Consider the following 27,861-nt stretch of genomic DNA (forward strand, 5'->3'; position numbering starts at 1 on the left):
CTTTGTCCCTCACTGCTACAGCATCATATATGCACCTGGAAATTCAACAACCTCACCCACCTAAATCTAACCCTTAGCTTCTAGTCACGAGTTAACTGTCACTGAACTCCACCAATGACCGAAGAGACACATTAGACACAAGATATACCGGGGAATCAGAATTTGATTTATTTGATCATTTTGTCCCGACCTTCCTTTTTTTTTAACTTTCGACAAATAATTACAGATCACCATAGAAGGGATTGAGAGATATTCCTAAAAATCCCAAACTCTTTCTGTATATTAAAAACAAAATAACCGTAAAAAAGCATGAAGAGCTATAAATAACGTCATGGTCTCCAAGCCAATTCTGTAAAACAGTTTACCCTATTGCATTTTTGAGAATGTTCGTATATTTCAAGCGGGATAACCACTTGCGAGTGTAAAATTGGTGTCATCCTCATTATCTCTTCAGCTTCAGAGGGCAGGTATGGGTTTTGAGTGTACACCGGGGTGCCATAGCTTGAATGACGGTCAGATCAGAATATTAATATTCCTGACTGTACAAGTATCATATATCATACATTTCCAGTTATGTCTTACACAAACACTGCTGCTACATTATCGGGAACTATTTCATTCAGCAGGGTTCTGCGAAGCATCTTGTTATATGGTAGTAAATAGATATTGGGCATCATGCATGTTGCAGATTATGCCCGGAATTATGCCCAGTCGCTAGCTGCAATAATTGTGGCCCTGGTGCTAGGGCTGGGCCGTGCGGCTTGGGCTTCTGTCGTGCGGCCCCGCTATGCGAGGCGCGCGATAGAAGCCATGGCCGCACGGCCTAGCCCCCCCCCCCCCCCCCCCCCAAGGCCTGGGCTACAATTATTGCAGCTGGCTCAGTCGCACTTGAGTCCCGAGCCGCGCTGGCCGGGCCTGCCCCACGCGTCAACACACCAAGCCTCAAAATCAAAGCATTTTTCACAAGATAATCGACAGGCACATAGGGCACTATTAATCATAACAAATGTGTAAAAATTGTTTATGTTTTTAATAAATTTCTAATTATAAACATAATTAATTAAGAATATGATATTTCTGTCATTGTATCACATAAGGACCTAACTGCACTTGTTCTCCCGGACCCGTCGTTGATATGAGTTTACTGCTCACACAGAATCGGGACAAATTTTACTTTGTTTATATTTTTACCTTGTACTTTTCATCCGTATTTATCGGCCCATGTGTGGTCGGATTCCTTTGATATGATTTTTATCGTGCCTGTGACATAAACACGGTGATATTGATGAAAAGTCACTGTTTTCACCTAATCCCGTGATTTCCAAAAGTCTGAAGTCGTTAAAATTCTGCGCAAATATTTATTTTTGTATTCAATTCGGTAATTTTTCTGTCGGATTCGAACTTATAATCTTCGGTACTTATTCATCTCGCAAGGAAGTTGGCATTCACATAAGTGATGGACAGTGATGTCTATAGGAAGAATTCACTTCCGAAGATAGTTCGGGTGAAAAAAAGTGCAGACTTAGAAGTTACGATTTCTACATTGGTGTTTGTTTAGTTTGAAGTTAAATTTGAAGCATTTTTGTAAAGATAATTGTCTGATTGATTCGACATTCGGACTTCCGTGAAAAAGGCAGTAGTAGCATTCTGTGGTAATATAGGGAGTTATAAAGCCCATGGAATCATAGCAACAAGCATGAATTTCTGCAAAAACACCACTGGGAGCACTATTTTCATCACGAACTCAAACTTTTCCCGAGTACTCATAGTACCCACACGAAAAATTCATCAGTAGTCAAGCTGACATTGACCTAACACCTGTTAAGAGGATTCGTGCCGCTGAATGTTTTAAAATAGAAAAATCGAGCTCAACGCTACTGTGGTGGCCTATGGGAAATTAATAATGTAATAATGTAAACGTGTGTTTAGTCTATACCCCCTTCTGTCAATGGTTTGTATACAAGGTGTGACGGAGAAGTCCCCTGGTTGAAATTTGATGTCAAATGTCCATCGCCACTTTGAAAGGCAATGTGTAAGAAACCAAGGTTTAGAATGTATGCGTGGCGTACACCAGAAGATGCCAAATCTTAGAACTTAGGACTCTCAAAAATTTTACCATTCTTTTCTAGCCGACCACTTGTTGAGGGGGGGGGGTAATTTTTTAAGTTTTTAGGGTAAGAAAATATTTTACAGACTTAGTTTCGAAAATAGAAAATTTTATTTTCCCCAATGGTTAACACAGGGGTGGCAGCCATTTTGAATTTCAAATATCGGTAATTGTTAGGTAATTTTTTCTCGAGTACAAAACTTTGCTCTGTGACCCCCTGATTTTATTCTTGATTTGGTGAGAGAATAGTTGAAAGTTTCATTGAGGAAAGTCTGTCACTTTCGAGGGGCATACTGTCTTTTATTACATGCCTCGAGATGACTGCAAATCAGTGCATTGATTTGAATAGGAACATCCGGGATGTTAGCGGGCGGTGAACGATGTACTGACCGGTTTCCATGGTTACCCGGGCCAGTGAAGCCTTTCGATGTTTTCGACGTCAAAGTAGACACTTAACGCTAGATGTAAAATATCCATGCGCGCACTGCTATTTGGACTTTCGTTAAAATCTGTTTGATGATGGTCGATAATGGTAAAATTGTTTGAAAATGCCCTGCATGTAACTAAATGTTATATAGCATTAACTGTGAAGCAGCAGGAGACAATTTGCCCTCCTGGCGTCGGGTAAATTGTCACCTGCTCTCGGGCACATAAACCCATGTATTCAGGCAATAATATATAAAAGCGCTACGGTCGCTGAAATGATGCGATAATGTAACGAACACCATGTCCGTACAAATGCATTCAGTGTTTCTTATCAAGTTACTTTTATTTTGATAATAAAAGTTACATTTCGTCAAACAGCTCTCGTGGAAGAAAACTCCATGAGAAATCGTTTCTCCTAGCTATCAACATGAAATAGATTTTGGAGTTTGGCATAAAATTAAACTGGCAATGATCACGTAACATCATTTCTGGCCATCTCTTAATAAAGGCGGTTAGTGATCGGATGCACCACATGTGTACGCAATTAATAAATTATGCCGACCAAATTTTGAAAATTATGGCCATGTATATGGAATTATTTATAGTCTGAGGTTCAGCAGAAGTAATGCGATGAATTGGTTTTGTTTTTTCCCGAAACGTTTCAGGTCTGAGACGGTTACCACAACAATTTTGTTTTCTTCACGGAATGTTCCCGCTGTTACAGAGATATTTTATCTCAGACAAAGGTTAATGAACCTAGCGGTCATCGACACCAGTAAAATGGTTAATTAAAACAACAAGATCTCAATTATAAGTCGATATGCATACAAACCATATTTTTAGACAAACGCACAATAACGCTAATTCCATTTTACGAGGGTGTTTACAGAAGTCAGGACGAAAGCAAGAACATGTGTGACAGTGACTTTTGAATATTAATTGTGACACTGACGTTTATGATTGGATGTATCATTTTATCTTTAATTCATGTCTATCGTATGATCGAAGCCACGCCTTAAAGATAACGTTTAAAATCCCATCCTTAAACATACAACGAGCAGTCTGGGTTGCTAAAGGGAGAGATTGGAACATTGAGAGAGGAGCACAGCGGACCCAAGACATTTAGACTATGGGAGAAGCGTATCTTGGGCGATGGCAACTGTCAAGCTTGTCTACAGGGAAATAAAGTCTATGTAGTACCAATGAACTCTAAACGTCTCGTGTAGTCAATACACTGAAGATCCCCAGGTTACCTCTCGGCAGCCAAGGCGAGTTCAACATATAAAATCCACCTTTGAAAGAACGATTAGTAATCGAGTGGTCGGAAGTTACTACTACTATGAAGGAAAAACGTATAGTAACATGGTGGAGAATCCGGGTACAGAGCAAACTGCACGAAGACGGAGAACTGGTAACCAACAACGATGACGACAAGAAGACTGAATACGACGAAATGATCTTTGGAATTCGATTGGCTGTGTAACACTGTAATATGAACCAATGCGAAATATCTATGAAGAAATCTACTGCAGAAAATCAACTGAATCAATCAACATACACCGAAGAACGAAGAACAATTAAGCAAGCTGCGAAAATCACCGACCTCTTCAGTGAGCGGCCCGTGAGTATCGTAATGAAGTTTGAAGCATCACAGACTCTGCGAACTCTAGTTACCAATGAACTTTCGATGAAATCAAAATATAATCTAATAATGAACATTCAATTTGGTTCTTATTACGATGATTAAATGTTTTGTTTAATTATTTTACGGTGATATTGTATTTTGATGTCGACATCAATATTTTCATTTGGTGAAATATGGTATAGATTTATGACATGTAAGTTAGAATTATTATTATAGGCATTTAGTTAATTGTATCGGAATAATTGGAATTCGATGAAGAATTGTCTTTCTTCTGGTTATATTTCTCAAAATCTTACATCCAATCAAGAGAGAGTTGACTGTTCACTTCAGACTACTTTTGATCACACAGCAAGCGATTGAGCGAAAAAGATCGCTGACAAAACAACTGAGAAATTCATATTTTAATTCATCACGGTATGGATTTACATGACTGATTCTGAGTATGAATGAAATGAGGCCTCCAGTGTAAATGAGTGTGTATGATGTAATCCTACCAGTTGAATTATTTAAATACATTTTATACAAGCCGACTGGTGTCATATGGTATTACGAACAGAAATTAACCTCCGTTTCATGTTAACAACTTCTATCATTTACCATTTATGCTACTTATTTGTTTGTGAAATTATTCTGAGATTTGAATCGCACTTTGGTAATTGATACACTGCCTGTGTAAACAATACTTGAAAATGGGAAAAATGTCTTGTTTTATTTTTGTTATATGTAGAAGACGAGTTTTCAAGAGTTTTTAAGAGTTTTACGAGAATTTATATAGTCACGATGAGTAAAGGTGACTTTTTACGTATGAAGTTATTGGGAAACTTCATATCTTAGAGATGATTTTATGTAAGTTATAATGACGATGCATTCGTTGGAGCATCGGTATAACGAAACAGAGATATTTTTTTGATTTGAGCATTATTTATACACAAAGTGAATGCATATTACAATGCTGTGATTCAAGTAGCCTATTCTTTTTGTATAACTAAGCTCGCGAAATTATTTTGTGATATTGTTCTATTCTTTGTTTCTTCAGAAGTTCAACAAAAAGGAATTTATGATAATTATGCCCCTGAAGGGAGCCACACGAGGTGAAAAGGACGGGAATATTTAAGCCGTCAATCTCTGAAACTAATATGAGAAATCGGCGATTATCCCACTCTACCTCATATATTGACGAATATGCGCAATTAAATTGTAAGAAAATATTTAAGTTGAATATAAGGAATCAATGATATTGTAATAATTTGAAGACGATGTGATGATGACGAAGTTCAAGGAAAATGAAACAAATGTGTACGTTTTCTTCAGAGTTGCGAGGATGGCCATGTATATGCCATTTAAAACTCGATGTAAACAAGGAATTACCTTTGATATGTAAGTTTTCGTTTCTTAAGACTTTACGAATTGTTGTAAATGTACGACTGTTTGCTTTCTTTACACTTTAATAATTTAAATAGCTTATGGATAACAATGCGGGACGCATTGCTTGAAAGACGGAGAGTGTTACAGAGATATTTTATCTCAGACAAAGGTTAATGAACCTAGCGGTCATCGACACCAGTAAAATGGTTAATTAAAACAACAAGATCTCAATTATAAGTCGATATGCATACAAACCATATTTTTAGACAAACGCACAATAACGCTAATTCCATTTTACGAGGGTGTTTACGGAAGTCAGGACGAAAGCAAGAACATGTGTGACAGTGACTTTTGAATATTAATTGTGACACTGACGTTTATGATTGGATGTATCATTTTATCTTTAATTCATGTCTATCGTATGATCGAAGCCACGCCTTAAAGATAACGTTTAAAATCCCATCCTTAAACATACAACGAGCAGTCTGGGTTGCTAAAGGGAGAGATTGGAACATTGAGAGAGGAGCACAGCGGACCCAAGACATTTAGACTATGGGAGAAGCGTATCTTGGGCGATGGCAACTGTCAAGCTTGTCTACAGGGAAATAAAGTCTATGTAGTACCAATGAACTCTAAACGTCTCGTGTAGTCAATACACTGAAGATCCCCAGGTTACCTCTCGGCAGCCAAGGCGAGTTCAACATATAAAATCCACCTTTGAAAGAACGATTAGTAATCGAGTGGTCGGAAGTTACTACTACTATGAAGGAAAAACGTATAGTAACACCGCTCTTGATTTAAACATTTAGGGATGTTAGGATGACGCAATACCTCACACCCAGTCTGCTAATCTTGGTTATGCGACATCACAAAAAGTGACTCGACCTATGTAGTGACTTTTACCCAGGGTGCATTTTTCACCATTTTGTTACTCGCTAGACTTGCTCTTAATCTGTGGGCCAATAAGTATCAAAACACAAAATAAATTGAAGGAAACATCAGCAGACCGTCGTACTAATGGCTGTTGCGTAGACCGTTGGGTGAACTCCTTGGCCCACATCTTTGCCAGTAAGTAACTCAGCTGCCGAGAAAAGCAAAGCGGCTGGGGCCAGTCCAGTTACATACCTTCAAGTTTAAGTAACTACTCTTACCCATTCTCGTCCTGAGAGATCTGTCTCTGACACATGACGTGTGACCACAGTGAAGGCGTGTGCGAATGAAAGAGATAGGGTCGACACACTGTCAAACATATTGGTCTCAAAGTACAGCATATAGTGGCATATCTTAATTTGTTCAAAACAGGAATAACTATATGACACAAAAAGTTATCGGCGGAGTGTTCGCAAGTATTCGACAGTGAGGGCGCCATCGCATATGATTACGGAATCATCAGGTTATGTTAACCATCGCACTTATCATAAGTTTTGCTAGATTTGTGAAGTTGGAAAGCTTGTTGCGTTTTCATGTTAAACTCTTTTCTCGCAGATAGCACTCTTTCCCGAAAGGAAATAAAATACTCAGGAACTCGAACAAAACGTTTTGTAAACGAGCAGAAACAATTAATATTTCGTGATCAACAAAAAGCTCCAAAGTGGTTCTGTAGATAGACTGTCAAACACTGTTCGTTGCATCGACTGATATAAATTCAGTATAAGTGTTAGAAATGTGGTTGTGTTGATTCACGGGGAAATGATGTGAATGTGCAACGGAAAATATTTTCAAAAACATTATTTCGTTCCAAATTGCTTTTTTGTTTATCATTTTGCTTGTTTGCCAATTGTAAGAATCCGATCAATGTCCAAGTGGGATTTTTGGAACATTTATAGCGGTACATATACAAAAATCAAGGCTTCACGTGTTGAAATTATGTCAACACACAATATATACAGACATGAAAATATTTTTACGCAGTTTTGCTGTGAACTACCTGTCGCTATGATCGCCATTTATACTGAATGGACACACAAACTACCCAGAATACATTGCTATTTTGAAAGATACCGGTAGTCTATAATGGGAGATGTTTCCACAGAAAAAGCAAAAGTCACCTACCTCGATTATTTAAGTCGCGTTATTTACGTACAATGAGTTTAATTTTAATTCTTGTACCAAATCTATTTGGCACCACTTTTTAACACTGACTGCTAACTTGCTCTGTTTCAAACAGTCAATTAAATCTGAAAAGTCTTATGTACAGTATATAATCTGGGTTAAATTAATCGCAAGTATAACATGTATTTTCTAACGACTTATTTAGGGAACAACATGAAGGTGCCCGGCTCAGTCAACGGGGCTGATCACGGTGCAGCGTTCAGAAGAGCGCCCTCAGAGTTTATCCAGCAAGAGGCTCTGCATGTGCTGCCGCCACGCTAGCCGTGAACTTCAGGTGTCCCGTCACGGTATTGTCGACACACTCCGCCCTACAAGATCTATTCCTCTGATCAAACGACAGCAATCTCAGTAAATGTACAAAGCCTGAATGAACACCGTTCATGCTATACGTATATATCTGTGAAGAAATCGTACAAGTCCTCCCTCGATTCCAGCCAGGCTCTGGTCAGGGCTTCGAAGATCGGGTGAACGTTGCGTCCAGTTTTGGCTGAGCATTCATAGTGTGAATATGCACCGCATTTTTCAGCAATTCTCTCGATCTGGAAAAGGTAATAATAATAATAATATTTTCCTGTAAATTCGGAAAGATCAACAACCGAGAAGTTGGACAGTTAGGTACTAGATAATACAATTGGCGATTCAAAATTAAAATGAAAAATAGCTGCAAAATTTAGTAGGGCTTGCAGTTGTACAGGTAACACTATCATTTTTTGTCAAGAAACTGATATCAGCCTTGAAGTCAATGTTTAACAATGTATTCATATAAATGCACATATATGACAAGTTTTGTTATGGAAAACTTTTAAAGTTAAGTGTAATTTATATGTTTGAGTGAAATTCCAATATATTTGTAACACAGTTGTTCACATCTGCACTTTCAAGCACAGATAGTAGAGAATTAAAAGAAAAAGTTTAAGGCAAAACATTTTTTTCTTGCACACTGCGGACGAAACAATTTGACTCTAATGCCTGAGTTATATAGTCTGCCTGAAATAGTTATGCTTCGTATTTCTTGTGAATGCTCCTTCCAAATTCTAGTCCGTCCCTTCACATTCATAACTTTGTGGATTTTTTGTGGTTTTGCCCTGGCCTACTAGTGTTCATGACTAAGTTTGATTTGTACACTGGAAAATGGGGGTTGGATTGGTTATTAACGTTTACGAGGGACGGCCGCGGCGAACCCACCTCCTTGGGATTCACCATATCTAAAGCTTTCTTGTGGAGATCATTGTTGTGTAGTTTTTGTCTGAGATCCGCTTTACATCCGACCAAGACGAAAGGAATGTCTTTGCCACATCGTTTACGTATTTCCGGCAGCCACTGCGAAGAAAAGAGAAACAATTATACGTTTATTATCCTCATTGTAATTCTTCTGTTTTAAATATCGATATCTGGAACGTAAATTGAGAATCTTTTCTATCTCGTGTGAGACAGAAATACACCGTCTAATGTTAGGTATTTCTTCTCTTACCATTTGTGGGTGGAATTCCCTCTCACTCACAAAATATTGCAAGAAGGGTCAATATTCATACTGCGTTGTGTAATCGTGGTCACACCAACTCTCGGTTGTCCTTTGTCATGCACACATGTCGCAGCTTCTTTATTTTTTTTGAAAAAGATAAATTTATTTCAACATAGTCACAAATAAAACAAATCTACATAACTGTGAATGCGTTAAAATTACAATGCGTCTTGTGTGAAAAAACAAATAATTAGCTGTTTGATTACAAAGATCATCATATGAATGCATTCAGGATGCATTCTTCTCCTTCAAGTCTTACAAGGCTTGAAAACTTTGTGATAAAATCCTCAGTTTTGTTCATCATCTTATAAGTGAAATATAAAGTATTCATCCATGAGGAGAGATGACATTTCAATTGCATGACATAGGATTGAAGGGAAACTTTAATCCCATCAAGAGTATTAAACCGAATTTCGAATATTCCAAACTGTATATTTTACAAAGGAAGTAATACAGTAAATAATGTCAGATGTTGCATTATTATCATTTTCGATTCCTGCAATTGCTAATCTTTTGATATTGATATTATTATCAAAGTTGTGGTTTCTGACAAAGAAAGAAATACATTTCTGCCAGTTTTCTTTAACATATTTACACTCAAATAAGATGTGTTCCAGTGTTTCTTCTTGGCCACAAATATGGCATTTCCCATCACTTAAATTGAAAGTTTTGGCCAAGATTCCTGTGACTAGGCCTCGATGGAAAATCTTCCAATTTAAATCATTTACTGAATTGCTGACAATTCCTGTTGAATTAAGACGGCTGAATAGAGTAGCTTTGTAACTGTCAGTAAGACTTAGATTCTCAGCCCATTTTTGACCAATCTGACCTCTGACTGCATGCCATTTCTTATCAACTAATTTCCAATAAAGTGACTTGGTTTTGACCTCACTTTTTGTCAGACCATAATTCTCTAAGTCTAAAATATCATAGTTTTCTTCATTTTGATGTTTGAAGAGATGATTTGTTTCCAGGAATCTGGAATAGCATTGAGGAGTGTTTTCATACTCTGTTTTGATTTCCTCTTGCACATGTCTATTTGTACCTCCTCTAATTTTTGCAATTATTTCCCATTGTTGAAGCCAGTCATTTCTGTCATCATTCCAGATATCCCTAAGCCTTAAAATTCCACTCTTTGACCATTTGTCATAAAAGAGGACACTTCCTTCATTCTTAATATTGTCGTTATACCACAGAACTTCTCTAAGAAGATTCTGTTTTGATGTTGGCAGATTCACTCTTGTAAGTCTAAGTGACTTCCAGGTATTTAACATATCCCCATACACCATTGGGGTTCGTTTGTTGTTGACTTTGAAATTGAGATGGAGGTAGTGATAATCACTATTAAGTTTATTGTCATAACTCGCTATGAAATATTTCGATAAGCTGGCCCATTTAGGGGTCCCTTATCTGGATTTTTCTCAAATAGTTTCATAAGCCACTTTAATTGGAGTGCATTAATTTTTTCTTCAATGTCGACAACTTTTTTGCCACAGTCATCATATCTTTGAATGAAAATACCCCTTTTTATAACTTCTCGTTTACCTCTCCAAATAAATTTCCATAATTTACTATTTGCTTCCTTAGGTACGTGATCAAATGATGCCAGGTACCATAATTTTGATGCAGCCAGCATATTAGCTACTATTGCTCTGCCTTTAAATGACAGATTTCTAGTATTCCAGATCTTAAGGCAATTCGTAAATTTTTCCATCACTGTTTTCCAGTTTTCTCTAGATGTGTTACTGTTTCCAAACCCAACTCCCAAGATCTGTAAAACCTTGTTTGAAAAATCGATCCCTTCCACTGAATCAGTGCGGTTTTTAAAACTCCCAGCCCATAAACCTTTGGATTTCTTTTTGTTCAGCTTTGCACCTGTTGCTTTTTCATATTTGTTGAACATTTTCAATGACTGAGTAATGCTTTTCAAATTTCTCAAGTAAAGAGTCGTATCATCTGCAAAACTCTTAATTTTTTCCTCTTGTTTGTCTGGTAGTATGAATCCTGATATGCTGTCATCTTTACGAATATTTTCGGCTAGCACTTCTGCTGCCATGATATACAGTAACGGTGATAAGGGGCACCCTTGTCTCACACCATTCTGAAGTTGAATACTGCGAGAAAGAAAGCCATTACACTTAATTTTGCATGTAGTATTATTATAAAGAATTTTTATCCACTTGATAAAGTCAGTGCCAAAGTTGAATTTGTCAAGGACTTGAAAGAGGAAGTCTCTGTTTAACCTGTCAAAAGCTTTTGTTTGGTCAAGACTTATGACAATAAGAGGTTTATCAGTAAAATTAGCGTATTCAATAATATCTCTAGTAAAGACAATATTATCACCTATCTCCCGCCCGGGGATGTATCCACATTGATCTGGGCTATGTCGCAGCTTCTCGGAAATTTGGAAGTGTCAAAGCGCCACCACACGGCAAGATTACTACATGATGAGCCAAAACCGATATGAAAGAACTAATTCAGAATAATGAGACACTTTTGTCGTGAATTCTGGAATATCGAGAATGGATAAATCACAGGAGTTGAGAGTCGTTGTTGATATGTAAGGACGGCTTAGGAAATAGCCCTTTAAGGATACTGTTTTCTCTCTCTTTTGTCACAGCATGGGATCTCGCGTGACGATAATTCTGTGTAGGGCCCAATTGTCCGATGAGGAATAACTATTTCGCGACCAGGACTCCAAAATCAAATGTATCGTTTATGTTTGATGACACCATATTCTCCATTCGGTTCATTGTAAGACTTATCATGAAGTTAGTCTCATCGATGAACTTATGCGATCGCCTTTATCAATGATTATAGCATCAACACCGACATATTACATTTTGCAATGTCAACAAGAAGACCTGGTCGCTGAACAATATTCTTATGCAGTATATATGCTGACCCGACAGGAGAACACCTCTGAGGCTAACATATGTGATTAACATATGTGATATGCTAACATATGTGATATGTGATTACGGGCTTGGTATAGATGGGGCGCTTTCTTCACTTTCTTTCTTGAACACGTAAACAACTAAAAAGCACATAGCAGCTGGAAATTTCTCCCATTTCTAGTTCTAAAGATGTATATTTTATAATATGCGGAAAATTACTTGGTTAAGGAGATTATTGGGTAAGACGGATTTTCGAAATAAACAATTTTCCAAAAACAAAAAGAAGAAAGAAAGAAAGTTATCGTAGCCTAGTGGCGGTATTATAGGATTCTTTTCATGTATTTTCATTTCCTTAGCTGTGAATCAAACATTTACTGGTGAATCGTTTGACATAAAACTAATCGGTCACTATACATGATTTGATATTGTTTGGTACAAAACCCATCGTAATTATTATCCGTCCTTGGCCATGAATAATCGTCTGGGAATTATACAATGCAAGATGTGAGGTACGTTCCAGTTGAATGAAGGGATATGTCTGCGTATATACTAGCTCGCTGTGTGTAGTGAGCATACTGTGAAAATGCCAAATATTACAAGTATTCACTTAATGACGAAAAGAACCTCAATCGATTACGTTAAATGTAGTCGAGCTCATGTGATTTTTGCGCAAGCACGAACCAGCTGGCCCTGGAATTTTCATAGCGGACGAAATCGAATCTTTGGACACGTCTCTACCATACCAATCATTCTTCTCATAGTTTTGTCCATTAGAAAGTTGTAATCTTTCAATCTTCCTGTCTCATTTGTTTACAAATATTTAGGAAATCTTCAAGATAGCACAAGAAGGGACACTGAAGACAGTGATCTTGTCATGAAGAATTTACATAACTCATATGAGTCTATACCACTTTCAAAATACAACAGTAATTTTGACATTTTTCCTTTATCTTTCTATTGCATATTGAAGATTCTTCCGACGTCTTCGTCAGCACTGCTTTACGCTCAAAACTGAAAAAGTTCCGGAAGAAAGTCAGCATATTTTCCGAGAGAAACTTAACTTTTAACATCAGTCAAAGAAATCCATATATTATGCTATTAAAATTCAGAATAAGAAAAAAATTCAAGAAATAAGGACGAAAGAGGGCGCTATACAGCTGACTTTTGTTCACCTACCTTCAATTCAACATGTTTGATCGTCTCCCGCCTTGACACATCGTAGCACACAACGAAGGCGTCGGCATCGGCATACGTCAAATTTCGCATGCTTTCATAGTCTTCCTGACCTATATAAAATGAAAATGCGGTCACTTAAATATACACATACAACAAACAATATTTCAAGTGATCGGAAATATCATTAGAAGCATCAAATCAAATTTGCAAATTGTTGGTTCGCGTCTTGCTTTTCTTTAATTGGCTGTTTTACAGCCTGCCTCGGGCGTACAATTATTCTCATCCTGGCTTTTATTTCAAACAGGTTATCTTCTCTCATATGTTTCCCTTTTGGCGGATAGGCAAAGGCAAGAAAGAAATCCCTAATTTCAGATTAATGTCACAATATGGGATCTGTTGTCGGTTGATTTATGGTAGTTTGTGTGATCATTAATTAAACATCAGCAACTCATTTGGGGCGTAAATCATTGAAATTTAATGGAAAAAAACCAGCTGACAAGAATGTTGGTTACAACGACAAGCGATCAAGGCACTAATAAATCATGTAAGGAATTTATTAAAACGCATCCTTGTGTAATCAAATTACTTCCGTTTTTGTCTCATAATTGAAGACTACTTCTCGCAATTCAATTTTCATGAAGCGATCGGACGTTTAAATTTAGCAAATTATTTCTCGCCTCGATGTCAGTGCAGAACCATAGCCTGGTTACGGTGAAACTATGACTTAGGACTTGGGAGTACTTACACACCTCCAGAATATGAACTATTTCATTTGTGTTTGTGACAGTGCCGCCATGTGACGTAATAAAGTGAAACCATAATCAATAATTTCAGAATATACATATTTTTTAAAATTTTCGGTGATGTTAAGTTATTAGGGTCTTTGCGTTTCAAAACAGGCTTAAATTACTATTGTTACAAGCCAGGCTACCATGGCAGTTTTGTTGTGGCGTGGTAAGGAAAAAAGCAAACGAAGAAATATAAGAAAAATACAGTGGTTGTCAATACATGAAAATTACTACTACATACTTTTCTCCCTACATATATGTATGAGAGAGAGAGAGAGAGAGAGAGAGAGAGAGAGAGAGAGAGAGAGAGAGAGAGAGAGAGAGAGAGAGAGAGTGTGTGTGTGTGTGTGTGTGTGTGTGTGTGTGTGTGTGTGTGTCATATAAACATAATTTAGCAATTTCTAATTTTATGCAAATTACGAATTATGGAGATTGATTTTTCAAACTAATTGTACTATGATAGGAAAACTTATAAAATGCGTTCTGATTCGAACCCCCCAATTCAAACGCCCGAGGTTGTACGGTAATGTGTCATCTTAGCAAGGTACATATTATTCCCGGCATAATAGTTTGCGTATTTGTCGGCACCGATATAGCTTGTTTGTGCGATATGATTTAGACAAACCGCTCATTCAATTCGACCCACATTCTGTTACAATGGTATCACCACTGTGCATATTTGTGACATTCCAACTTATAGGTTAACTGCTGCACGGCAATGTATGCACAGTATACGTCATCATAATTTGAGCACAGTGTGTGGTTTGACATGATAAATTATACTGTTCTGTAAAATCGTGTTACAAGTTTCGAAACAGAAATTCCGACTTCTAGTTTTTTATAGATTAAAAACATCTGTTATCACACATACTGCCTTTCATTGCAAAATCGGATCAATCCGTATTTTATATAGGACATATTCTTGCATATAAAAAAGCAATAGCCGTATTTGGATAAACAATGTCTGGAAGGATTGAAATTCACGTCTGAACAGCCCACGCAAACAATGTCTTTCAATTTTGTCTCGTGTTACATGCGATGTTTGCTGTTAACGCTCTGTCCTATGCACGTTTTTCTTCGAGTGAGAAAATGAAATAATACAATCTGCACTCTTTAGAGACTTTTACAGGCGTAGACAGCTGAAATCAGGATCAAATTTCCCATCCATGCATAATATCAGGACAGAGTATGCCCCAAGCACAAAATCTCCGACTTTCACAATCTTATAAATCTTTACCCGTCAACTCCTTGTAAGGACATTGACATCTCTCAAGCAGATTAACTTTTCGCGGTCTTCTTTGCTGGAGAATGTGACAATTTGAATTAATCAACCGCCGACAGATTTGATAAATTCAAATATAGGTAAATCTGAGGTAATTTTTCTTTCTAATCCATAATGTCTGTACAATAAAGTCCCATATTTTGTGAATGTGAATGTGAAATTGATCTACACTAAAAGCTCTCATATTGCAAGATGCGTATATTTTCCTGTAGTTTCTCAAGTTTCGCTATCAACTAATCTCTCTGTTTCCATTATAAAATATTAATTATTGATATTCTCGAAAAGGAACAGCTACGACCGATCAGTATGCTTATACCTCACACTCTATGGCCACTTATTACAAAATTTAGTAGACACGGCTCAAACATGCAGATCTCTATGTAGGAGTTATTCGTTTTTGTGTCAGGTCGTCAGCCGAGTACGACAATATAAACAGCGTCGACGTCGTCTTATCGACGATGCCGCATTGAATCATCTATAATGCGTACTTAATGTTATAATAGCTGTATTTTTGACGCTGTATTTTTTAAATTTTGTTCTTGAATTAATTCTTATTCCCCTCCCTAAAGCTTGCGAACGCTGAAATACAAAGTGTTAGTGTCGTCCTATCGAATTCAGTGCATGGTGAAGTTAACGTTGCATCGTTGACAACTGATTCCAGTCGGGACTAGAATTCAACTTATCGTATAGCCGCATACTTATTAGGGATGCACGCAAAGAATTAAAATAAACATGTATTAGGCAGTTCCACTCGCTGATTTTCGACACTACTTGTTATTAGCAGTTTGTAGAGCCATATTCCTAAGGCAAGTTCTTAAATCGATTAATTTTAAAAAGTATCAGTGGATTTCAATCCAACTCTGGCCAGGTCAGTGGTACCTGCTGTGGAGCACACAAGGTGACGATCATGAGAGAGTATGCAAATTGTGAATTCTTGGCTACATTTTACAAAATTGTCAAAAACTGAGCACAGTAACCGACCAAAATACTATTTCAACAGTAAGAGATAAATGACTTACATGCTGCTCAAAATTGACAATACTGGAAGATCAAAATATACCATAAAATAAACGTTTTAATCTCTAAAATTTTGGGTGTAATAATGGCAAATTTGGTAGAAAATAAATTATTCCATTCAGTCACACATTTTTTTTATTCAAATTAGTTTCTTTACTGTTCAAAGTTTTACTTTGTGTTATTTTATGATGAGAATGTGAAAATTTAGTAAATCAAGCATGATGACCCCACCTTTTTTCTTTAAACTCTCTGGTCTGATCTTATGTACAAGTATATTTCACTGTCATGAGCGTCAATTGACCCAAACTCTTCTTCGACCACATCAGAGTCAGAGCATAGGGGGTTGTAGAAATGTCCGTCCCCAGGGTAAGGGGTAGGGGTGTATTGGTCTCAGCAGTTCTTCTTGATATAGTTTACTTTATTTTAATACGTTTGACTATGATATGTCTTGCTAATAAACATTTAAACTGCCAACCTTTGGTGCCTTGGTCTTATGTTAGCACTGGTTTTGTAACGTTTTTTTTCTCCGTCCGCGTTTGCTGTGTCACGTATTTGTCCTTTGACAATCTTACGCGAAGTTTTGTCACTGTGCTGCGTCTTTTGTCTGATGCGTTTGATTGCCTATGCGCCAAAGCAAGCAAAGGTAAATTACTAATCTGTCTACGCTGTCACCAGATTATCACCGGATTCACTTTGACAAAGTCAACAATGAACGCACCAGCAAGGTATAACTGTCTTCAGTTATAACTGTCTTCAGTTATACCTTGCTGGTGCGTTCGTTGTTGACTTTGTCAAACTTAATCCTGTGATAATCTGGTGACAGCATCCACAGATTAGTAATTTACCCTTGCTTGCATTGGCACATTAGGCAATCAAACGCATCAGGTAATAGGCGCAGCGCTAGCACAGTGACATTTGAAAGATTGTCAAAGGACAAGTACGTGACACAGCGAACGCGGACGGAGAAAAAAACGTTACAAAACCATAACAGACACCAAAGGTTGGCAGTATAAATGTTTACTGGAAATACATGCCATAGTCAAACGTATTAAAATAAAATAAACTATATCAAGAAGAAACCTGTGCGAAGACCAAGACACCCCTACCCCTTGGGACGGACATTTCTACAACCCCCTATGGTCAGAGCTTTGACTGTCATTACCTTTGACTGTCATTATTGTCAGTGTCACAGTGACACTGCAGTAGCAAGGCAGTGGCTGTATTAACTTTGATTGTTTTGACAGTATTTTGTTCACTTGATACAACCATGTTCTTGTTCTATTCCCTACAGCATGTTGAACCGTCCAGTATTCAGCTTGCCAACACAGCATGTGTATGTGTACTGTGCATTTGTACCATTGACAAATGACTTTCAGTCTCAACTCTAATTCAATTATCAGCTAATACATATTTATATATACAGGGTTTGTTGACAAACTGAATATTGTGTCAGTGTTTCAGTGTACTGTAGGGAGACAGCAAGAAACTGTATTTGATATATTGCATAGAAATATTGAAAAATTATCAACAGTTGCAGCTTCTGCCCCGTTATTAGGCCAACTTGTTTGGTTTTTTTACGAAAAATCATAGATGTTTAGATTTTTTTGAGATAAAAGTCGTGAGACGTGACAAAATAATTCTCGATTTTGTTTAATTATTACTAACATTAGAACAATTGGGTGACATTAAAATGTTATTCATTGTTCATTGAATTACCTAACAAACCTTGGAATTGGAAAATATAAAGGTAAAAAAGGAACCAAAAAAATTCAGATCTCCCCTATGGGCAGTGTAAAACTTTCAAGTCCCCCTACACTACCCCCTAAATTTTCGTATCCCCCTGAATCCCTCCAGCGCCCCCAGCGGTTTTTGTGAACGCAGCCTTACTAGTGGCCTGGGCGTTACAAGTTCAAAGTCAAATAACCTTGCAACCCGATCACAAATGATCCCAATCAAATCGTGATAAACTCTCGACATAATTGCAATTAATTATTTTTATTTGATTGCAGAGTCGTCGTGCTTAGACCATCAACCCAAGTCGACGACACAGCTTCAGTACTCTTAAAATTACGGCCATCGCAGAAGTTTCTAACGATACGATAAATTTACTCGTCGTTATTTCGTAAATAGATCATGTGTCTTGTATACAGCGTTTCACAGCTGCGCACATAGCTGTTCGTTTGATTTAGAACCTGCAGGTGATGGGGTTCTTTTGAGTCGTAAACCAAGTCGCCTGGTTTTAATAGTTGATGCTCAAATTGCTTCCTGTTTCGGGTTGTGTGCTGTAGAGAAGTTAAACCAGCGAGTAGTTGATTTCCGTTATGGTCTATTGGACTCTTACCCGAATTTGAAAGAGTGATTTACCAACCCTCTGCACATATGAGACACGCTCTCAATTTTCAAGCGTACGTTAGGCTTTAAGTGAAGCTATTTGTTCGTTCGCAAACATTTGCTTGACAGTGCCAGACGGTTTCTCAGAATGCGCCCAAGGACAGATATTCAGACTCTCAAACTTTTCCAATTCTTTTCTGGTCTATCACTTGTGGGGGCTCATTTTAAAGCTCTTAGAGTAAGAAAAGTTTTTATCGTCTTATTTTTTCGGATAATCAAATCTTTTATCTTTCATAATAGAGTTAACACAGCGGTGGCGGCCATTTTGAATTTCAAATATCTATAAAATTAATGTTATTGTTCTTTGTTTCTCTAGTACCAAACTTTACACGGTGACCCCTAATTTCTATTCTTGATTTTGAAAGAGTATGATTGATGGTTTCATTGAGGAAGTTAAAGCAAAAGTTAATGTCTTTCTCTTTCGATTTACCAGTGTAAATTCTGCTTCGAAGCTAACAGAAAGACTTCGAAGACCCATTCCCAGACCGACGGAAGACGAGAAAGTGGGCCAGTCATTTCGTCCACATTTATTGAAGGGACAGAACGTGTGTAGCGAAGTATACAAAATATATTTGTAGCTTTTCATGCAGATGACCCAATAATGAAAACATATTTCAGGGACATGGTGCCATATTTCGCATTATGACCGCGGAGGAAAACATGCGCTCAAAAGTTTAGTTTAAATGAAGAACCGTCATGCGGTGAGCGCCTACGGAGTTCGGCGATTCACTTTCGTTGGCGGTCCACTATACTACTCCTTTTTCTCCTTGCATGAAAGAAGAATATCGTCAGCAAAAAAATAAGGCACGGTAAAGCTTTAATCTAATTACGAGCACTGAATACAAAAGGGACGAAAGCGCTACCTTTCCGTAATATTTTCATCATTCGTTTGTCCTAGACACAACACTAGAAGAATCCCACACCTTAATGAGCTAAGATGGAATATCTCACACGCTTTGTGGAATTTCTGTCTCACACCGTGGTAAGCAGGAGGTATTCCATTTCAGCCCATTCTGGGAGTGTAGGACTTTTTCTCTCGTCCCTTGTACACCGGCAATTGAAGTTATTTAATCGTAGAAACACCGATGGGACCGATGGCTTTCTTTTATTTATATCCTCATTTATTCTCATCACATGCTGTGCGAAACATGTTTGTATTGATAAATGTTTTCTCCTGACTGTTGTACTCCTGACAGCATTGTGAAATAATTATTTTGCGATGCATTACAAATCAAAATAATCACGTCAAATTATGCTTTTGCCTGTTTTATATATTCGGGAGGTTCACACAACTCTCTTACTTTGAAGTGTGTCGTCTGCCCGCGTTGTAGTTCTGGGTTCATAGTATGCAAAGTCCCATTCGTCAAATAGTACATACGCGTTGGTCGTGGGGAACGGCGAATGGCCAATGAGCATTCGTTAAACGAAATATATTTCACTCGTGCGATAAGACAGATCATGTGAACAAATCGATCCAACACTAGTGTTCTCATACTCCAAGCGTACCAGGGACGTGAGAATAAAGTTTCGTGTTTTTTTCTCAGGAGTATATACCGGTAGAAGAAAAAGTTGTCAGCCTTGCTCCTAAGATGCACTGTGCAAGATATGCGATGTAATTGTCAATAAATGTTTTAGACTAAAATTCACTTGTCGACAATAACATCAGATTTTACTCACACACATACGCTGTGCTCGAAAAGTTGAACGCCTGGCAATTCGACATGATTTTGCGAGTAGAAAAAAGAAGCTTTCCTCACAAAAAAGCAAAAATATTGGAACAATTTTCATCGCCAATGTGTTTAGCTTTATATGACCAACAAAGTTGGGCGTTATATAAATTACGTGAGTACAACCGCAAACCTACCTGAGATATCGTGTAACGAAAGTGTGACAGCATTGTTTCCAATGTCAAAGTCTACAACACATGACTCAAATATTGCTAGCTCGTGACTCTGAAAAATATGAAACGAGAAGAAGGCCTGTAATTAGTTCACATGTCTTTGTTAGCGATTTGATAACGGAAAGATAGAGAAACAAACATATCTGTAATTCACAGACTACGCTTAAGAGAAGATTATTATTATTATTATTAGCTTACGATTTATGATTTAGGATCATCTGTTTATGCTCCCTTTCCATGCAATTTGATTGGAAGGCGTTCAAGTAGTCATGGGAAGCTTAAGATATTATCTCTTCCCCTATGTGGACAGTACTTCAGTATTAAAGGTATGTCACCTGTTCCAATTTTGCTACAGTTTACCATGGAAAGAAAAGATCAAACCAATCACAGATTTTAAGCGGGTGGCCGTTTTAAAACAGCGCCCTAACATGGGCATTTTGAATACCAAGGAACGCCCCTTTGACCATACATGGGCATATTAAGATTACAGGTGACTGTATACCTTTAATCTGTACATGCCGTTGTTATATAACACAGAAACTATTGATGGGAGATTTACAGATAGACTTGAATATCTTTTTAAAGTGGAGATGTATGTTTGCATATAGTAACGTGAAAAGCGTGGCTAGAAGATTTATCCGACCTGATTCATAAATTCTTTATTAGTAGAGGATGGTTATTAGTATGCCACCATGCAAATATTTCAAATCTACCATGAACACCGTGAGTAATGTCTTCTCAAACCAACTTTCTTGTCCCCTGGGAATCTCCCAACACAACAAATTCCTGGCGTTGGGATATCAATTTTATCCGGAAAATATCTACCGTCAGTTTTTTCTCAAGGACTAGCTCCGACGCTATTGTTTCATAATGGAAATCAGTCCTGATTTAAAATCGAAACCGGTGAAATACCGATGACTTTGGAGAAAGGTGAAGCGAAAACCCGAGAAAAATTACAGCTAATGGCGGTTTAGGTTCGCTGCAGAAACTCACGAAAGACTGTATAATCATTGGTTTCAGCTCGACTGCAAACCTGAAGGTATAGTATGCATGTACTGAAAATAATGTTAGAACAAACAGTTCGACTGTCAGTGATCTCCACTGTCTCCATGGAGCATGTCAGAAATCAAAGATATCTTTAAACAGACTCAGGTTGACTGAAACTCATAAGATGCAGCCAGGTATAAATTAATACATTGGAGAATAGATACCAGGACCTTTTAATGGATAGCTAAGAGACGGAGATGACTTATGATTACGAGCATCTGTGGAACAAGTATAGAGAGAGACTGCTCTTTGAAAGTGATGGATCTGAGGCTGTCGCTATTCCATAAAATGTTGAGATAAATGGTGGCAGGTGTCTTAACCCAGTCACGATATTTTCAAAGTGAAATACGCCCTACATTAACCATGTGCAGAAAACTGTTGGATACATTGATAAGAGCTTATTCGTTGACGTATCGTCTCTCGAATCAATATTGATAGGCCATTAATCAGGAACATTATCCACATTAGGAGGTGATTTGCATGTTACAAATTATATACTCCCTGAAAATATTGTAAATCAAAGGTAACTATATATTGGCTGATATTTATTTGATTGAACTTTAAAACACCCTTTCGATATTGTATAATTACTCTGCTGATTTGTGCAAACATAAAAGATGTCCATTGAAAGTGAAACATCTGATTTGCTTGTCACACTTGTTTTGTCTTTATGTAATCTTTTAATACTGAGGTATGCCTATATAGAAGTCTAAACCTGAAGCTTAGCCAAGTTGTCATTTCAGTAGAAATGAAAGTCTTGTGCAACACTGGTTTTTGATCCTATACTTGATAGCGACATCGCATACTTCTGTTTTGATGCCTGTACTATACAACAATGTAAACTTTATTTCATGCTCATATTGTTGAATATTCTGAGAAATCGTAGAAATTCTCATCGAACTTGACAGGCCAGATCTCTTGCATCTCAACTTCGGCTATATTATGCAACAATACATATCTTGAAACTGGTTCACCCAGTACATCTGAAAGAGACGTATCATGTAACTCGTTCATGGCGTTTATCACTGTCAACAACACTCAACACATGACTCACTTGTTTCGCGACGACATCAAAACACAACAATATTGCTTACAACTGTCATCGAGATACCAAATATTGACAAGGTTGTTTCGTATTTGAGTAAATAATCTTACACCGACCTGCATTAAAATAACTTTGTCGTCAGTTTATTGCTTTATGATGCAAGCTAAGAGTTGATGGCTGTGATTTTCAAGCTCTTGGCTGCATGTACAATTCAGTCTAGTCAAAGGGTTTGTCTAATATGCATTTGATATTTGTCTTGTAACCATCAATAATCACTAAATATTTACCAGATACTGGAAGGCACACTCTAGCTTCATTTTGAATTCTATTACCAACCAACGATCTCTGAAGCATTGGAAGTCTGACCGTACCTTAACGACATGGCGTTAAGTAAAACACATGTGCTGGTATCCTCAAATGGATAACAAAGTTGCATGTAGACTGTCTCGACACTACAGTCATGTCGATTAACTAGGCCTGCACCACATGATATTGACACCTTCTACATGGGTGTCATCGTGATGTGCAGCATTTGTAACAATATTCTAAATGTATTAACTATAATCGCTTTCTCTAGGCCTGCGGGATAGTAACAATCACCAAGTTATTTATTCAGGAGTTCACAAAGCATGTTTCACCCGAGGAAATTTGATCATTACAGATACATATTTTGGAACAGGTTTACTATAATATTATCGTATCAAAGAAATTTATACAAATATCTATGTTATAAAATAATTATTTAATAGCAATAATTATATGAAACGACAGTTAGTGTTACCGTTTACTGGAACTCTGATTTGAAAATTTAAAGTTCAATTTATTGTTCATTTTATTGTTTTCACCTTTATTTATTTATTTGTTTATCTATTTATAAATTCATTTGCTTGTTTGTTTGCTTGCTTGTTACTTGTTTGTTTGCCCTGGCTGCCATGGGATGCTATTTACGTATTCCAATAATTTACCCCTATAACATGGCTGACACGTTACTTATTCCTTACATTGGAAATCTGTTTCCACAACATGGGTAGGAAAAGCTACTGTATTGTTCAAGAAAGAGTAAAGTGAAAAAAGATAAAGCCGAGGTGTGTATACGGGAAAAGTGCGCACGTGACGCTTGTGTTTAAGACAGAAAAAATTCTCTTCCTAGTTGATACACGACTGCAAGAGGCGCTATGCATAGTTATTGCATAGTTTCATGTTCAACAAACAAGTAGATATGGTTGACCTGGTCATGGTATAAAAATTAGCATATCAATGCATACCGTGACTGAAGCAAAAGTGACCCTCTATGAGGAAATTTTTGTTTATAATTTCACATTGCTCAGAGGTGAGTTGCCAATTCTCCTGTCACTGCTTTGTATTGAGTTGTTGACAAAATGCCGTTAGAACTACTGTGGTTTCTGTCGTTATTGTCAGTACATGTAGAACTCGTGATTGGTCAAGTTTCCTTCATTACAACGCCGATGAATGTGTCTGCGAACGAACTGAACACTGTCACTCTCACCTGTACCATCAACCATACTAGCATTTACTATCGGTATCATTGGAGTAAGAACGGAGTTGAAATAAGTGAGCAGGCAGACATCTACACTGATACACCATCTGAACTTGGCATTGACACCAACCGTTACTCAATACGAACCTGGTATCGTGTTGACAATGGACAGGTTAAATTCGATAATAACTTACGTATCGTGAATGTGCAACACAACTATGCCGCACCAGACAGCGGTGTCTATGCATTCTACGTGAACGATATAACCAATGGTGAACCTGGAATTGAGATACTACGATCTGATGACGTGTATCTGGTAGTTCGTAAAGACCCACCAATCACAGACCCAGAGTGTACGAACGTCCCTACGACAGTACGTGAAGGAGAAGAGGTCAGTTTGGAATGTACCAGCGAGAAAGGAAACCCGGAAGTAACCTTGAAATGGTCTGTAAAAGGTGACATAGATAGGGTACTTAACACCAGATTATCGCGATCAGTGTCGATGTTAAATCTGTCCTATGTCTGGTCTCCACAATACACAGAGCAAGGAATCATATTCACCTGTACTGCACGACGTTCAAGTCCCTACGACTTGGACAGATCTTGTGAAGTGGGTCCATTTGATATCCAGTATAAACCTAAAGTTATACTGCAACAGACTGACACGGGACAAGGAAGTGAAAGCGGAATGCGGACATTTACTTGTCATTGGTTTGCAAACCCAAACGCTACTGATATTTTGTGGCATTTTGAAAACACTGTGATCGATGGCAGCCAAGGACGGTATGTTATTGATACTTGGAACAAATATTCAACCTTTGTAGTACATAATTTATCAAATGAAGATCACGATATGTCTGTGGAATGCGAAGTTGTTAACCAAATAGGCATGACGAAGGCGAGCACTGTCTTGGTCATTGCCAGCACAGCTTATCAGGCGACAAGTTCAACCCCAACACTGTCGGCGAGCGATGTTCATCATCAAAATAGTGTGTGGCCGTCAAGCGATATTACTAATGTATTTACAACATCACTTGTAGAATTGCGATCACGTCTTCCAACTGATAACAACGTCATTGCAGTGGCCATTATGGGAGTGTTGCTTGGTTTATTCTCTGTCACTATTGGTATCCTGACATTCTTCCTCTTTAAGGCTTGTCGACGCATTCGAAATATGATCAAAGAACAGTACGGTACACAGTCTAATTCTGCCGATTATGTCATCAGTAACATCAAAGGGCCGAACAGAGATCCTAAAAGTGGCAAGGATTCTAAGCACGACAATGAAATGCACGATGCAGACATTATGACAAAATCAAAGAACCAGTTTAAGTGGAAAAGAGGTGCCTGATATCGTCGATAAGGAAGGGTATGCCGAACTTATTCATCGCCATGGAGATAGCGGCCAAGGAGAAAACACGCACTTGTACACAGGTTTGACAAATAAACTGCGAAGGGTATGACATTTTACTCGATATTGCGTGGTCCTATCCATTCATCAAAACGGTGGGACAACAAGAATCGCAGCAAGAAAAAGTAAAGCAAGCAAATAATACTAAATGTTCATTGCTATATGAAATACAGTGTTAGTATTTTAAGTTTCCCCGTATAATACTTGTTCTATTTACCCCTCCGGAGCAAATATATCAGTTCCTTGGTTGTAAAATAACCACTCGTAGATATTCATTCTTCACATTACCTAAATTCAACTTTAACCGTACCTTGACGACATGGCGTTAAGTAAAAACATATATATTGGTATCCTCAAGTGCATAACAAAGTTGCATACAGATTGTCTCGAAGCTAAAGTCATATCGACCATCTAGTCGTGCACCATATGGTACTGACACTTTCTATTTACGTGTCATGTAATCTGCAATATTAGTGAGAATAAATATTCTTTAACCTTTATCGCTTTATCTAAGTCTTTATGATCGTAACAAGCACCAATCAGGAGTTCACCCAAGGAAAATTTTACCATTGCAGAAACATATTATGGAAGTGTTGTAGGCTACCTTAGTATTAATGTATCAAAGAATTTCACATAAATTTCAATGCGCTGAAATAAATACGTGAATATGTAAAAACAATAATTATATAGACATAATTATATGAAAAACAAGACTTACACAAAAACAAGCAAAGACGAAACGACTGCGACACATTAAACGTATTCAAGATGCGACGGCAGTTTCACGAGAGTTCAGTACTGATACTGTCGTCGTATCTAAATTCTCGAATATCTTGAATGTTTTGTTCAATTATTTTTATTCTTATGCAATTTATTGTTTTCTCCTATATTTATTTATCTAATTGTCTGTTTGTTTGTTTTAGCTGACTGCCCTACGGTGCTACTCACTGTCCTCATCCTTGAACCCCTCCCCTACAAAAAAAATTAAAAAAAAAATTGTTGACACATTCCTTATTCCATACACTGGATAGGAAAAGAACTGTTTATTCACGAAAGAAAAAGAAACAAGAAACGAACGTTTGGATACGTACAGCGACGCTTGCCTTTAAGAGAGAAAAACTCTCTTCCCAGTTGACACCAGACTGCATGAGGCGATAAGCATATTTATTGCAAAGTTTCCATGTATTAAAATCCTATAACAAATATATTCATTGGTTTAATATGCGTGCAGGATATGATTGACTTAGTCATGGTATGAAAAATTAGCATATCATTGAATGCATACCGTAATTGAAGTTTTGCTTATGGTTTCATTCGTACTGCAATAAAAGTAATATTGACCTTCTATTGGGAAGTAAAGTTTTGCTCATGGTTTCATTTTGCTCCGGGGTGTGTAGTCATTTCTCCTGTCACTGCTTTGTATTAAGTTGTTGACAAAATGCCGTTAGAACTCCTGTGGTTTCTGCCGTTATTGTCAGTACATGTGCAACTTGTAATTGGACAAATTTTCTTCAATACAACGCCGATGAATATGTCTGCCAACGAAATGGAAACTGTAACTCTCACGTGCCCCTGGACCGTCGGCCGTACTCACACTAATTATCGGTATCGGCATCATTGGAGTAAGAACGGAGTTGAAATAAGTGAGCAGGCAGACATCTACACTGATACACCATCTGAACTTGGCATTGACACCAACCGTTACTCAATACGAAACCGGTATCGTGTGGAAAATGGACAGGTTACATTCGATAATAGTTTACTGATCACGAATGTTCAACACAACTATGCAGCACCAGACAGTGGAGTCTATGCATTCTACGTGAACGATATAACCAATGGTGAACCTGGAATTGAGATACTACGATCTGATGACGTGTATCTGGTTGTTCGTAAAGACCCACCAATCACAGACCCAGAGTGTACGGACGTCCCTACGACAGTACGTGAAGGAGAAGAGGTCAGTTTGGAATGTACCAGCGAGAAAGGAAACCCGGAAGTAACCTTGAAATGGTCTGTAAAAGGTGACATAGATACGGTACTTAACACCAAGTTGTCGCGATCAGTGTCGATGTTAAATCTGTCCTATGTCTGGTCTCCACATTACACAGAGCAAGGAATCATATTCACCTGTACTGCACGACGTTCAAGTCCCTACGACTTGGACAGATCTTGTGAAGTGGGTCCATTTGATATTCAGTATCAACCTAAAGTTATACTACAACCGGTTGA

At 37.7% G+C, this 27,861-nt stretch overlaps 1 protein-coding gene across 1 annotated transcript in view; it reads right to left on the reverse strand.

Annotated features, from left to right (window-relative positions):
* Positions 1-7,632: 7,632 nt before the first annotated feature.
* LOC139142735 (uncharacterized) overlaps positions 7,633-27,861 on the reverse strand; it is a 51,340-nt gene continuing 31,111 nt past the window's right edge. Inside the window, exons 2-5 of the mRNA XM_070712845.1 lie at positions 20,593-20,680; positions 13,251-13,360; positions 8,841-8,975; positions 7,633-8,194 (exon numbers count right to left, since the gene is read on the reverse strand). Of these exons, the coding sequence (XP_070568946.1) occupies positions 8,039-8,194; positions 8,841-8,975; positions 13,251-13,360; positions 20,593-20,680 (489 nt within the window). The 3' untranslated portion in view covers positions 7,633-8,038. The remainder of the gene's footprint in view (positions 8,195-8,840; positions 8,976-13,250; positions 13,361-20,592; positions 20,681-27,861) is intronic.

Source organism: Ptychodera flava, chromosome 10 (genome assembly GCF_041260155.1).
Source record: "Ptychodera flava strain L36383 chromosome 10, AS_Pfla_20210202, whole genome shotgun sequence".
NCBI lineage: Eukaryota > Metazoa > Hemichordata > Enteropneusta > Ptychoderidae > Ptychodera > Ptychodera flava.